Source organism: Sapajus apella, unplaced genomic scaffold (genome assembly GCF_009761245.1).
Source record: "Sapajus apella isolate SASKATOON/1434 unplaced genomic scaffold, GSC_monkey_1.0 scaffold170, whole genome shotgun sequence".
In the NCBI taxonomy this organism is placed as follows: Eukaryota; Metazoa; Chordata; class Mammalia; order Primates; family Cebidae; genus Sapajus; species Sapajus apella.
The window spans coordinates 1925596-1940416 of NW_022437110.1; the positions used below are offsets into that span (position 1 = coordinate 1925596).

General features: G+C 40.9%; 1 protein-coding gene, 1 non-coding gene and 1 pseudogene across 8 annotated transcripts in view; 2 read left to right on the forward strand and 1 right to left on the reverse strand.

The window, feature by feature from the left end:
- The window catches only part of PPP1R13B (protein phosphatase 1 regulatory subunit 13B), a 112567-nt gene that overhangs the window by 41637 nt on the left and 56109 nt on the right, over positions 1 to 14821 (forward strand). For 5 of the 6 annotated variants that reach the window (XM_032267628.1, XM_032267629.1, XM_032267633.1 and 2 more), the window contains exon 2: positions 5834 to 5981. In XM_032267628.1, the coding sequence (XP_032123519.1) occupies positions 5834 to 5981 (148 nt within the window). Of the gene's footprint in view, positions 1 to 4213; positions 4244 to 5833; positions 5982 to 14821 lie in introns of those variants that run through there. The other variant, XM_032267632.1, reaches the window with a different exon arrangement.
- Positions 6025 to 6103, forward strand: LOC116542635. The gene has a single exon (XR_004265295.1). It is a non-coding gene; the product is annotated as a small nucleolar RNA SNORD51 (small nucleolar RNA).
- Positions 13397 to 14214, reverse strand: LOC116542625 (annotated as a pseudogene). The gene has a single exon (XR_004265292.1). The product of XR_004265292.1 is annotated as an elongation factor 1-beta pseudogene (transcript).

Below are 14821 nucleotides of genomic sequence, written 5' to 3' on the forward strand. Positions count from 1 at the left end.
TATTTTTTAATGGCTTACACATCCTTACTTTGTGTTTTGCTTTGGTTTCCTTGGACTACCAAGAAAATAGTTAAAATAACAAGTTTATAAAAATGTTAAAATATCTGTGTGGATTACTTAAATGAATGATTATTTGATTTCAGTTGATTTTCTTAGCCCAGATGTTCCTGAAAGCAAGGTTCAGATGACCTCTTAAGTGACTTGATATGGTTGTCAGTTTTCTGCCTGCCCCCATCCTGCATTTCTTGAGCACCACTGTGTGTCTAGGCACTGACCTGGAGAACACAAATCTTGGCCTTATGGTCTCTTCTGGGTTTTTCCAACTTTTTTGAATTAAAAAAAAAAAAAAAAAAAAAGAAATGGTGCAAGACAAGACACACTTAGATGATCTCACGACCAGGTAATGAATCACAGATACTGTTCCAGTAGAGGATGTAGTCAAGAAAACTGTTGATAATTTAAGAAAGTTGTACTCTAAATAGCCACAGTCTGTTATAGCAGGGAAGAAGAGGAGGCTCTATCTGAGATTGGGTCAAGATGCAGACGGTGGTGTCTTATCTTTCTCAGGTCAGGTCGGGATGGGTAGAGAGTACTGTCAGTGAGCAGAAAGGAGCAGGGTTTGTTGTGTGATTCATCAGGGCAGAGAAACAGTTTGAGGAAAGGCGTAGGTATGGTCATCACAGGCTGTATTTCTTACAGCACACAATTACAAATCTTTGTTTTCCTAACTGTAGCTAATGAAATCTTTTATTTTTAACATATTAATCCTTTAGGAAGGATAAACATTAACTTGTTTTCTTTTTTCCTTTAGTTGTTTTCTGTAGTTTCCTTAATCCTACTGAATTTCATCTGTTTTGTACATAGTATTAAAGAAACAAAAGCAGTGCTGCTCATTAAATTGTGTTGTGCCGTCAATTGTGAGATATACTGTGATTTCAAAGATGTTATTTTTGCTTGTTTTTCATCCAGTGTTCTGAATGTTATTAAAATATGAACAAAAAATGCATTGAGAATCAATACATTTGTGTTGGAGCTACTTTAGTTATTTTTAAGCTAAAGAAATCTTACTAGAATAGCAGCAGTCACATGGCTTTTCAGCTTCAATTTTAGGGAAATGTGTACCATCCAGGTCAACACCAGCTTAATTTCTCTAGAAAGCTTTAAAATCTGCTATGATCATAATGAAATTAGCTTTGAATAATAGAGATTAGGGAAAATGAATTTTGCTAAAATTAGGAAACAGAGTTATTAAGGGCAATAAAACGTTGTAAGAAATTGAAATAATGTTTAGTGACTTATGGATAAGTTATTTGGGTGTTCTTCTCTTTTAACAATAAATGTTCAGATTTACAGTGTGCCATTATGCCTCTCCCCCTCCCTCATCATGTTGAATTTACTCATGAGCTGAAGAGTCTTGGTAATTGAGAAAGTACCGCAAAATAGTGCCCTACCATCCTTCATTCTGACAATGCATTCATAAAGAATTCTGCTTTTCAGAGCAAGTAAGCATAAACTGTGCCTCTGTGAATACCAAAGGGTACTACTTTGCATGTGCTGTATTTGTGTGCTTCCGCCTTATAGAGGCAATGATTGTGCAAATGTTTTTTGTTTTGTTTTGTTTTGTATCCATTTCTTTTTTTCTTTTCTTTCTTTTTTTTTTTTTTTTTAAAGACGGGGTTTCGCCATGTTAGTCGGGCTGGTCTTGAACTCCCGACCTCAGGTGATCCACCCACCTTGGCCTCCGAAGTGCTTGGATTACAGGCGTGAGCCACCACGCCTGGCCTGTGCAAATGTTTTGCTAGCTCATAGAGTGTTGAGAGCAAACCCTGGGATGCTTTAGTAGGTAGAAGGGTAAGGGACAGGAACAAAAACAGATTCTGAAGAACTGAGTGAAACGGGCATTCTGCTAGTTACTGGTGAACTGTTGGAATAGCATTTAAAGGAAGGTGGTAAAAAAAATTTTGTTTTTATTCATTTGAAACTTTATAAAGCATGATTTGGGAAAAATTATTATTAAATCTTTGAGAGCATAGATTATGAAGTCATATTGGAAAATACCGTTACAACTGTAGAATGAATATGTATAAATAAGAATAAAAATTTATTCCAGTTGTTTCTGATGAAACTGTTAAGCATTATCCTTGGCCTTGTTTGTGCTGTATCTAGTAATTACCTATTTTATTCCAAATTCTGTAACTTCCAGGCTACTTACTTCAGTATACAAAAGCCCCCAATTTTTATAAATTCTTATGGGTTAGTAAGCAGAGGTAACTGTTACTTAATTTTTTAAAAATTTACTGTAAAATAGAAAGGCATTAATGGAAGAGGGATGATGCTTGTTTATTGAACAGACTGGATATATCTTACTTCGAGTATGTGTGTATATATATATTTTCTCAATTTAGGGCTTGGTGGGGGTTCTGTGTTTTGTGTGTCATTCATGGAGTCGACCAGGTTTTAGTGTGCCTCCCACACGTCAGGTCCTGACTCAGCAATAGGAAATTAAAGACTCAACAGTGAAGTAGTGGGAAGAGTGCAGAGTCTATGAGGGGAGGGAGTCATTGAGGTAATGCAGTAGAGACCTTTGTGAAGACCAGATTGCAAAGGAAGGAGCATGTGGCCTCCCTGGCGAGAAGAAGCAGTAAAGGGATGTTTTGCAGTGATGGTGGTTAGGAGCTGAGTTTTGAAGGGTGAATAGGAATGTACAGGCAAACAGGGAAGGTACTTGGGCAGAGGGACATCTGCCAGGGAGAACTCCATTGGAGCTGGTGGAGGGAGGTTTAGTGCTTGCAGAGACTTAGAACCTGGAAGGCTAGGAGTGTGTAGTTTATCTTGTTTTCTCAGAGTATATTTTATAGAAATCCAAGCCTCTTGAGATTCTCTGGGGGGCAAAAAGGAATATGCATGATCATTACAACATTAGACTCTTAAAAAGTGCTCAGATAAGAAACCTATCTCCTGCTTATCTGCCAGAGAAGGTGTTTTAGGAAGAGCTGCTGTTGGGCAGTGGGGAGCTCTTAAATATTTTAAGCAAAGGAATAACTTTACTTGACCTACATTTAGAAAATCAAATAGTAACAGTGAGGAGTTATAGTTGGGGGAGATTGGTGGCAAGGAAACCAGTTTAAAACTATTATCAATTTTGGTTACATAAAATCTGATCATAGATGTAAAGATGCTTAATTTCAGAATGTAGGAATTTAGGATACTTTTAAGAAAAATCTTTTCTGAGACGGAGTCTTGCTGTGTTGCCCATGCTGGAGTGCAGTGGTACAATCTCGGCTCATTGCAACATTTGCCCCTGCAGGGTTCAGGTGATTCTCATGCCTCAGCCTCCTGAGTAGCTGAGACTACAGGCGTGGGCCACCACGCCTGGCTAATTTTTTTATATATTTAGTAGAGACAGGGTTTCGTCATGTTGGCCAGGCTGGTCTCAAACTCCTGATCTCAAGTGGTCCACCCACCTCGGCCTCTCAGAGTGCTGAGATTACAGGTGTAAGCCACTGCGCCTGGCTGAAAGAAAAGATATCTTAACAACGAACTAAAATTATATGCTTACTGGAATGCAGAGATTTTAAGGCTCACTCTGTTGCCCAGGCTAGAGTGCAGTGGTATGATCGTAGCTCACTGCAGCTTCAAACTTGGGGGATCAAGTGATCCTCCCACCTCAGCCTCCAGCTGAGACCACGGTCATGAGCCACCATTCCTGGCCTGTTTCTCGACCTTTTAGCAAAGATTAGACAGAAATATTTTATAATTCTTTCTGATTAAGGAAAATCTTTGTTTTAAATTTTACTTCATTTTTTTTTAGACAAATCTCATCCTGTCACTGGAGTGCAGTGGCGCAATCTTGGCTCACTGCAACCTCACGCCTCCCAGGTTCAGGTGATCCTCCTGCCTCAGCCTCCCGTGTAGCTGGGACTAAAGTCACATGCCACCACACCTGGCTAAGTTTTGTTTTGTTTTGTTTGTTTTGTTTTGTTTTAGCAGAGTCGGGGTTTCACCAGGCTGGCCAGGCTGGTCTTGAATTCCTGACCTCAGGTGATCCACACACCTTGGCCTCCCAAAGTGCTGGGATTATAGACGGCAGCCACCACGCCCGGCCTAAATTTTACTTTAGGTGTGTTTCTTTTTCTTTTTTTTTTTTTTTGAGATGGAGTTTCCCTCTGTCACGCAGGCTTGAGTGTAATGGTGCGATCTTGGCTCATGGCAACCTCCACCTCCCAAGTAGCTGGGATTACAGGTGCGTGCCACCATGCCTGGCTAATTTTGTATTTTTAGTAGAGATGGGGTTTCTCCATTTTGGTCAGGCTGGTCTCGAACTCATGAGCTCAGGTGATCTACCCACCTCGGCCTCCTAAAGTGCTGGGATTACACCTCGCCTGGCCAGGTGTATTGTTTTTAAAGGTATCTCTTTCATTTTTCCACCTAGGCAAGGGAAACAAGAATAAAATTTTCCTTCCAATATGATGTCTTAAGATGCTAGATCAAAGTGTTAGTATTTTTTTGAAATTAAAAAAAAAGAAAGCCTGGGCACAGTGGCTCATGCCTATAATCCCAGTACTTTGGGAGTTCGAGGGGGGAGGATTGCTTGAACTCAGGAGTTTGAGACCAGCCTGGGCAGCATGATGATACCCTGTCTCCACAAAAAATACAAAAATTAGCTGGATGTGGTGGCACATGCCTGTAGTCCCAGCTACTTGGGAGGCTGAGGCAGGAGGATCGCTTGAGCCCAGGAGGCAGAAGTTTCAGTGAGCCAAGATCTTGCCCCTGCATTCCAGCCTGGATGATGAAGTGAAACTCTGTCTCAAAAAAGTAAAATAAAATAAGGCCAGGCAATTTTTATTTTTTCAATTACACTATAAGGTATTTTTCTGTTTAAGGATCATTTATTTTTCTTTTACTGTGACATATTAGTATGCTTCCCTGCCAATTTCTTTTAAGGAATTGGATTTTTGGTCTTTTTGTTATCATTTTTTAGGAGTGCTTTATGTAGCCGGGCATGGTGGCTCATGCCTGTAATCCTAGCACTTTGGGAGGCCGAGGTGGGTGGATCATCTGAGGTCAGGAGTTCAAAACCAGCCTGACCATCATGGTGAAACTCCATCTTTTTAAAAAAAAAAAAAAAAAAAAAGAAAGGAGTGCTTTGTGTATTGAGGAGATTAGCTATTTATTTGTAATACGAGTTGCAAATATTTTTCCCTACTTTGTCCTTTTGCTTTATGAGATTCTTTTATGAGTACTTGAATATCAGTCTTTAAAAATAGTGTCTGGTTTTTGAGTCCTAGTTAGAAACAACTTTTATACTCCATGGTTGTGAAAAGGAATTTATTCTGGACTTTTTGTGGCTTTAGGATTTGTATCTAAATATTTGATCTATTAGGAACTTGTGCTAGTGTACAATGTATGGTATGAAATAATTTTTTTTTCCAGTTGGATACATTTTGCTCAAACATCACTCACTGTATGGTCTTTTTCCCTCCTTGATTTTTGAGATACCTCCCTCATCATTTGCCATGTTTTCATAGATAATTGGGTCTATTCCTGGGACATGACTTTGCCCCATTGACCTATACTGGTGCCGTTTATTTTGAGGCTTTATAATGATCTGGTAGCGCTGTTTCTTTTCTAGGACTCTCCTCATTTGGAATTTTCTTGACTTGTCTTTTTCATCTTTCTACATGAACTTTAGAATCAGCTTATCTATTATTATTTCCAGAAAATAATCCTGTAGGCATTTTTTTTGCGGGGGTGGAGGGATCACTTTAAATTTACAGATTAATCTCTTTGTGATAAGGAATCTAAATTGTAGCTTTAATCTTTTCTCTTACAGATGATATTAACCGTTTTCTTGAGCAACAATGAACAGATTTTAACAGAAGTTCCTATAACACCGGAAACAACCTGTCGAGATGTTGTAGAATTTTGCAAGGAACCTGGAGAAGGCAGCTGCCATTTAGCTGAAGTGTGGAGGGGAAATGGTATGTATTAGGTTCTGTAAAGGTTATTACATGTATTCAAATCACCATTACATGTTACATGTATTCAAATAACCATCTTTTAGCTAAGCTTGTGTTGGATTTGCTTTTTTTCTGATAAAGCTGAGGGAAAAAAGACAACTAAGTACATATAATTTAGTATTTATCAAATGGGAAATATTGCTTCTAGTTCTTAGTTATCTGTGGTAATAAATAATTGAGTAATTGAAATAAATGTAATTATATTGCACAGGGCTGGGTTTTACAAAATGCTTTTTTGTATACCTTTTTTTTGTGGTTTTTTTTTTTTTCTTTTTTTTTGCGGCAGCGTCTCACTCTGTCACCAGGCTAGAGTGCAGTGGCGTGATCTTCGGCTCACTGCAGCCTTTGCCTCCTGGGTTCAAGTGATTCTCTTGCCTCAGTCTCCTGAGTAGCTGGGACTATAGGCACATGCGACCACACCCAGCCAATTTTTGCATTTTTAGTAGAGGTGGGTTTCACCATGTTGGCCAGGGTGGTCTCGATCTCCTGACCTCGTGATCAACCCTCCTCAGCCTCCCAAAGTACTGGGATTACAGGCGAGGTGAGGCACTTCACCCTGCCTTTTTTTTTTTTTTTTTTTTTTTTTTTTTTTTTTTGGGAGACAGGATCTCACCTTCCCAGGCCAGAGTGATAGATGTTTGGATTGACTTTTTTTTTTTTGGCTGTTATGAATAATGCTCCTATGACTTTTCATGTACAAAGCTTTTTTGTTGTTGTTGTTGTTTTTTGAGATGGAGTCCCACTCTGTCGCCAGGGTGGAGTGCAGTGACGAAATCTCGGCTCACTGCAGCCTCCGCCTTCCGGGTTCAAGTGATTCCCCTGCTTTAGCCTCCCAAGTAGCTGGGACTACAGGCGTGCAACACCATGCCAGCTAATTTTTTGTATTTTAGTAGAGATGGAGTTTTACCACGTTGGCCAGGATGGTCTCGATTTCCTGACCTCGTGATCCACCTGCCTTGGCCTCTGAAAGTGCTGGGATTATACATGTGCGCCATTGTGCCTGGCCCCTACAAGTTGTTTGGGTCTTGTTTTTTGTTTTCCTCGACGGAGTCCCCCGGAGTGGAGTGCAATGGCATGATATTGGCTCACTGCAAACTCCATCTCCTGGGTTCAAAAGATTCCTGTGCCTCAACCTCCCAGGTAGCTTGGGCTACAGGCACACACCACCACACCCGGCTAATTTTTTGTATTTTTAGTAGGTTTTGCCATGTTGCCCCAGCTGGTCTCAAACTCCTGAGCTCAGGCAGTCCACCCACCTTGGCCTCCAAAGTGCTGGGATTACAGGCATGAGCTACCATGGCTGGCCCTGTACAAGTTTTTATATGGACATATGTTTTCATATCTCTTAGGTATAAACCCAGGAATTTCTGGGTTTTATGGTAATTCTGTGTTTAACCTTTTCAAGAACCACCAGACTATTCCTGATGCAGTTGCTTCATTTTACATTTCTTGCAGTAGTATATGATGTGGAGAATTTCTCCACATTCTTATCAACACTTGATACTGTCTGCTTGATTTTAGCCATCCTAGTTGTTGTGAAGATATGTCTTACTGTGGTTTTGATTTGCATTTCCCTAATGACTAATGATGGTGAACATCTTTTCAAGTGCATATATTGGCCATTTGCCTATCTTCTTTGGAGAAATGTCTATTCAGTTCTTTTGCCCTTTTTTTTTTGTTTTTTGGTTTTTTTTTTGAGACCAGGTCTTGCTCTGTTGCCCAGGCTGGAATACAGTGGCGCAATCCTGGCTCATTGCATCCTCCATTTTCTGGGCTTAAGCAATGCTCCCACCTCAGCCTCCTAAGTAGCTGGGACTAAGGCCTGCACCGCCAGGCCCGGCTAATTTTTGTGGAAACAGGCTTTTGCCATGTTGCCCAGGCTGGTCTGGAACTCCTGGGCTCAAGTGATTCACCTGCCTCAGCTTCCCAAAGTGCTGGGATTACAGGTGTGAACCACTGTGCCCCATCCCATTGCCCATTTAAAAAATGGGTTTTTTTTTTGTCACTGAATTGTAAAAGTTGTTTATGTATTCTAGATACAAGTCCCCTTATTAGGTATATAAATTATAAATTTTTTTGCAAGGTTTTGTGCTTTTTAGTTATCTTTAGAATTCAGAGTAAAGAATTTTAAGGATACATGGAGAGAAACTTGACTTTGATAAACATTGGATTATTACTAAATTAGAAGTAAAAGGACAGGCCCTCAATTGTTAGCCTAATGACAGCTGCAGGAAACAGGTAGGTAGTTAAGTAATTGTAATTAATTTTTTTTTTTTTTCTTGAGACAGTTTCCCTCTTGTTGCCCAGGCTGGAGTCCAATGGAGTGATCTGGATTCACTGCAATCTCTGCCTTCTGGGTTCAAGCAGTTTTCCCATCCTCCCGAGTAGCTGGGATTACAGGCATGCACCACCATGCCCGGCTAATTTTTGTATTTTTAGTAGATACAGGGTTTCTCCATGTTGGTCAGGCTTGTCTCGAACTCCTGACCTCAGGTGATCTGCCCTCCTTTGCCTCCCAAAGTGCTGGGATTACAGTCATGAGCCACTGTGCCCAGCCTTGTAATTAACGTTTTTAAGGGGAACAATGTTAGAACCTGATCATTCATTCCATTGTTTTTTTCTTTAGCCTCTTAGCACTTTTGTTCTGTTACTTGTTACCACTTCTAATTCCTCATCTGCCTTCCCATTGTAAGGGAATAACATTTTTACATAAGTATTGTAGCCCCGAATGGTCTGTGGCCACTTGAGAATGCTTATCTCCCATATGAGGCATTCAGTTGGTGCCGTCCTTGTCTCCAAATGCATCCCAAATCATAACTCTCAGTTTTACCTCCTCAAGGATGGGGACTACCACCCCTGGAGCACAGAATCACAGCACAATACATTTATCATGGCTTTTGTATATGTTCTTTCATTGTCTAGAACAATCCCTAGGAGCTTGGCTAACACCTAGTCTTTGCCTCTCACCCCTTCCATGAATCTCAAAGGGTGTTAAGTGTCCCTCCCTCCCTGTGTGCTAATACTGTTGTAGTATTTATCAAAACCTGATATAGGCTGGGAATGGTGGCTCATGCCTATAATCCCAGCACTTTGGAAGGCCAAGGTGGGTAGATCACTTGAGGCCAGGAGTTCGAGACCAGTGTGGCCAGCATGGCAAAACTCTGTTTCTACTAAAAATACACAAATTAGCCAGGCATGGTGGCACACACCTGTAGTCCCACCTACTTGGGAGGCAGGAGAATCGCTTGAACTCGGGAGACAGAGGCTGCAGTGAGCTGAGATTGCACTACTGTATTCCAGTCTGGGCAACAAAGGAAGACGGTCTCAAAAGAACCCAAAAAACATAATATAGTAGTGGTTTTTATCTCTGTCCTGTTGGGCTAAAATTCCTGAAGGCGGGAACTTGTCTGTCTGTTCACCATTATATCCCCAATGCCCAGCCTCTAGTGCTCATAGCAGGCATTTAGTAAACACAGATTAGTAAGTAAAACGGCCAGCAAAGCTGGATCTAGGAAGAGAAGGTAACTTCTAGTGGATGCCAATCCAAGGGAGAGGGAAAGCACTCGAAGAGCCTTTCTCAGTCCTTTTACCTAGAGGATTTTTTTTTTAGGTTTCATAGAAGCCTCACATAAAAATTATTCCACCTGACTGGGCGCGGTGGCTCATGCCTGTAATCCCAGCACTTCGGAAGTCTGAGATGGGTGGATCACAAGATCAGGAGTTCAAGAACAGCCTGACCAACATGGTGAAACCCCATCTCTACTAAAAATATAAAAAATTAGCTGGGCATGGTCATGGGCACCTGTAATCCCAGCTACTTGGGAGGCTGAGGCATGAGAATCACTTGAAACCGGGAGGTGGAGGTTGCAGTGAGCTGAGATCACACCACTGCATTCCAGCCTCTGTGACAGTGAGACTCTGACTCAAAAAAAATAAAAATAAAATAAAATAAAATTATTGCACCTGGCCAGGGGTGATGGCTCACACCTGTAATCCCAACACTTTGACACTTTGGGAGGCTGAGGTGGGTGGGTCACCTGAGGTCAGGAGTTTGAGACCAGCCTGGCCAACATGGGAAAGCCCTGTCTCTACTAAAAATACAAAAAATTAGCCGGGCGTGGTGGTGGGCACCTGTAATCTCAGCTACTTGGGAGGCTGAGGCAGCAGAATTCTTTGAACCTGGGAGGTGGAGGTTGCAGTGAGCCAAGATTGTGCCATTGCACTCCAGCCTCTGGGCAACAGGAGTGAAACTCTGTCTCAAAAAAAAAAAAAAAAAGTTATTGCAACCGTAACTACTGACAGTATGATCAGTATGTCATAGATAGAATCCTTCAATAGTAATTACCAATGCTTTCCAGTAGAGCTATTTCACTGTGAATCTGTGCATTATTATTTTGCTAAGGCTACCATAATAAAGTGCCACAGACTGGCACTTTGTTAACAACAATTTGTTGACAATTTGTTAATTTGTTAATTAACAATAATTAATGTTCTCACAGCGATGGAGGCTAGAAGTCTGAGATGAAGGTGTCAGCAGGCTTGGTTTATTCTGAAGTCTCTCTTCTTGTTGGTGGTTGTTTTCTCTTCCCTGTGTCTTCCCTCCATGCATGTCTGTCGATAAGCCTCCTCCTCTTGTAAGGAAACTAGTCCTATGGGATTAGGGGCCACTTTGCTGATTTCATTTTAACTTCTTGCCTCTTTAAAGATCTTATCTCCAAATACAGTAACATTTTGAGGTACTTGAGGTCAGGACTACAGCAGATGAATTTAGCAGGGACACAGTTCAGCCTTTAACAGTCTGTGAATTTGGCCAGGTCATTACCTACTCTGTGTGGTTTCCTTCCCCACACGAGTGTCAGTTCTAATGCCAGTCAGTAAGGTAGATAGAACCTTCCATTTTTATCTTTTGTTAAATTTGCTACTTGATTTTTTTAAACCTTATTTAATTAAAGTACCTAAAAGTCTTATAAAAGATTTCCTTTACACCAGATGCTAATTAGGTATATTTTATATTATATGGTATGTATAGGGTAGTTGTATTAGTTCATTTTCATACTGCTATAGAGAACTGCCAGAAATGGAGCAATTCATAAAGGAAAAAAGTTTAATTTACTCACAGTTCTGCATGGTTGGGGAGGCCTCAGGAAACTTATAATCATGGCAGATGGTGAAGGGGAAGTAAGGCACCTTCTTCACAAGGTGGCAGGAAGGAGAATTGTTGAGCAGAGGGGGAAGAGCCCCTTCTAAAACTTTTAAAACCATCAGTTTTCATGAGAACTCACTCACTGTCATGAGAAACTACTCCCATGATTCAGTTACCTTCACCTGGTCTCTCCCTTGACACGTGGCGATTAAGGGGATTACAATTCAAGATGAGATTTGGGTGGGTACACAAAACCTAACCAGATCAATAGTGTTTTTTCTTTTTCATTTTTCTGAGACAGGGTCTTACTCAGTTGCCCATGTTAGAGCTAGTGGTGTGATTATAGCTCACTGCAGCCTCAAACGCCTGGGCTCAAGGGGATCCTTCCACTTCAACCTCCCAAGTAGCTGGGACCACAGGCACACTGCACAGTGCCTGGACAACCCTTTTATTTATTTTTTTGTAGATACAGGGTCTTGCCATATTGATCAGGTTGTGTGTTTTCTACTTTGAAACAAAAATATTGGCTAGACCAACCTAGCCAATATTGTGAAACCCTGAATCTACTAAAAATACAAAAATTAGCCAAGCATGGTGGTGGGCACCTGTAGTCCCAGCTACTCAGGAGGCTGAGGAGAATCGCTTGATCCCCGGAGGTGGAGGTTGCAGTGAGCCAAAATTGTGCCACTGCATTCCAGCCAAGACTGGTCAGCAACAGACCAAAACTCCGTCTCAAAAAAAAAAAAAAAAGGCCAAGTGCCATGGCTCACATCCATAATCCCAGGACTTTAGGAGGCTGAGGTAGGCGAATCACAAGGTCAGGAGTTCGAGATCAGCCTCACCAACATGGTGAAACCCTGTCTCTACTAAAAATCCAAAAAAAATTAGCCGGGCTAAAATTACAGATGTGGTGGCACACACCTGTAATCCCAGCTACTCAGGAGGCTGAGGCCAGAAAATCGCTTGAACCTGGGAGGTGGAGGTTGCAGTGAGACAAGATCTCGCCATTGCACTCCAGCCTGGGTGACAGAGGAAGACTCTGTTTCAAACAAAAAAAAATTTACATGAATAGAGGGCAACAATAAATTTCTATTAAATAACTGGCTTTAGACGATGGGTTTTAGTTTTTATTAAGTTATGTTCGGATTTGGTATATTTAAATGTAGGCTGTAAATTGATTTTAATAAATGTAAAAGTTTATGCATTGATTTTAATTAATGTAAAAAAATGAAAATTTTTTGACAGTGTTGATTAGTAAAGAAAATAAAGCTACTAAATGACAAGTCAAAGAAATAGGAATAAAAATGTGGCCTAAGACACAATTTTATGCAAAAACCAAAGCTAAAAAATGGCCTTGCAGTTATAAAAGGTCAATATACATGCTTTAAAAAATATTTTATAGGCATATGTGTATATAAAAAATGTTGCTTTCAAAACTAAAAATATAGAATGAAATTTACTTCTTTAATGTTTAACTTGTGATTGTTTACTCTATAAATACTTAGTTCTGATTTGAGCTTAAGCTAAGCACAAACAGATTTCATTTTCAACTAAGATGAGACCATTTCTGTCTTGCCTTTGATGTTTGTTAAATAGGACAAAACTAGAACCAGCATGATGGTGCATGCCTTTAGTCCCAGCTACGGTAGGCTGAGGCAGGAGGATCCCTTGAGCCAGAAGTTCAAGGCCACAGTGAGCTACGATCCTATCACTGTACATATGCTGGGTGGCAGAGTGAGACCCCATTTCTTAAAAAAAAGAAAGAAAGAAAAACAGCATAATGCGAGTTATATTTCTACGAATGGCAAGATTTTCTTTATGCAAATCTAGAACTTAGGAATAGAACAGTAAATTACAATCACATTCACCTTAAATGTGTGCTTAGATTGTAGCTCGCAGTGTTTTATCTCTTGTCTCCACATCAGGTTCTTAGATTGTGCTGAAGATTTAGAGACAGTCTCTCACCCAGCCATAAACTTGTGTTGAGAGAAAGAAAAATACTGTTCACGTTTGTTCTCTGGTGTTCCTATGGTCAGGTGGTTTTCCAGAAGCCTTGGAACTTGCTGATGTTTTTCTTCACTTCTAAGCATAAGGAGCGATGGAAACATTTCAAGAATTCCTTTTTATTTCTTTAAATTGAGATAATACTTACATAACATAAAAATCCCTATTTTAAACTATACCATTCAGTGACTTTTTAAGTATATTCACGTTTTTGTTTTTTTTTTTTCCCAATCTTTCAAGCTTTTATTTAAATGCCATGATCCAGGATGGATTTTAGATCTTGTTGAAAGCAGCCACATCCATGGACTGGACATAGTCCTCAAAAGCAGTGATCTGTTCCTCCAGCATATCTGTTCCAACTTTATCATCTTCAACTACACATTGTATTTGAAGTTTCTTAATTCCATATCCCACTGGAACTAGTTTAGATGAGCCCCAGACGAAGCCGTCTGCTTGAATGCTTCTGACACACTCCTCTAATTTTGCCATATCTGTCTCATCATCCCAAGGTTTCACATCCAGTAAGATGGAAGACTTGGCAACAAGCGCAGGTTTTTTGGCTTTCTTTGATTCATATTGTGCGAGACGTTCTTCCCTTAGCCTCTTCGCTTCTTCACTTTCCTCCTCATCATCAGATCCGAAGAGATCAATGTCATCATCATCTTTACTATCTGTAGCTCCACTTCCTGTAGTGTCTTCCACATCCACAGGACCATACTTGCCCAAAGCTTTCTTCACTCCTGGCAGGCTGGCCTTTTCCTTTTCATAAGACTTGATGTGATTATACCAACGTTAGGGCATGACACAAGTCGGCAAGCGGTGGGCCGGACACTGCTTCAAATACTGCCACATCTGCTTGTGATGGCACATACCCCTCGATGTAGCTCTTGTCCGCCAGGTAGTCGTTGAGCACCTGGAGGCCAGCGGGGCTTTTCAGGTCTCCGAAACCCATGACGTCTGCTGCATCCGAGAGCTGGGGAGCAGCAGAAAGAGAGCGTACGCTAACGGCGCCCCGCGCTCAAAGAGAAAAAAGGGCGTATATTCATGTTGTTATACAACCCTTACTAAAGTCTGTACCTACCTATTCTCTCTCCTGCAGTTCCTGGCAGCCACTGTACTACTTTCTGGCTTTATGTATTTGACTATTCTAGGTACCTCATATAAATGGAATTACAGAATATGTGGCCTTTTTTGTCTGGCTTTTTTTCACATAGAGTGTTTTCAAGGTTTATCCATATTGTCACAAATATCAGTGCTTAATTAATTATTTATTGAGACAGAATCTCACTTTTGTAACCTAGACTGGAGTGCAGTGGCTTCGCTCATCAAGATCCCAGCACTTTGGGAGGCCGAGGCAAGTGGATCACTTGAGGTCAGGAGTTGGAGACCAGTGTAGCCAACATGGTGAAACGCCATCTCTACAAGAAATACACAAAAATAGCCAGGCGTGATGGCATGCCTGTAATCCCAGCTACTCAGGAGGCTGAGGCACAAAAATTGCTTGAACCTGGGAAGTGGAAGTTGCAGTGAGCCGAGATCATACCATTGTGCTCCAGCCTGGGGGGACAGGCTAGAGCACAGTGATGTGATAAAAAATAAAATAGGCCCGAGGGAGCTTGTTCACCCCTGTGGCCATGTGAGGACACAATAACAA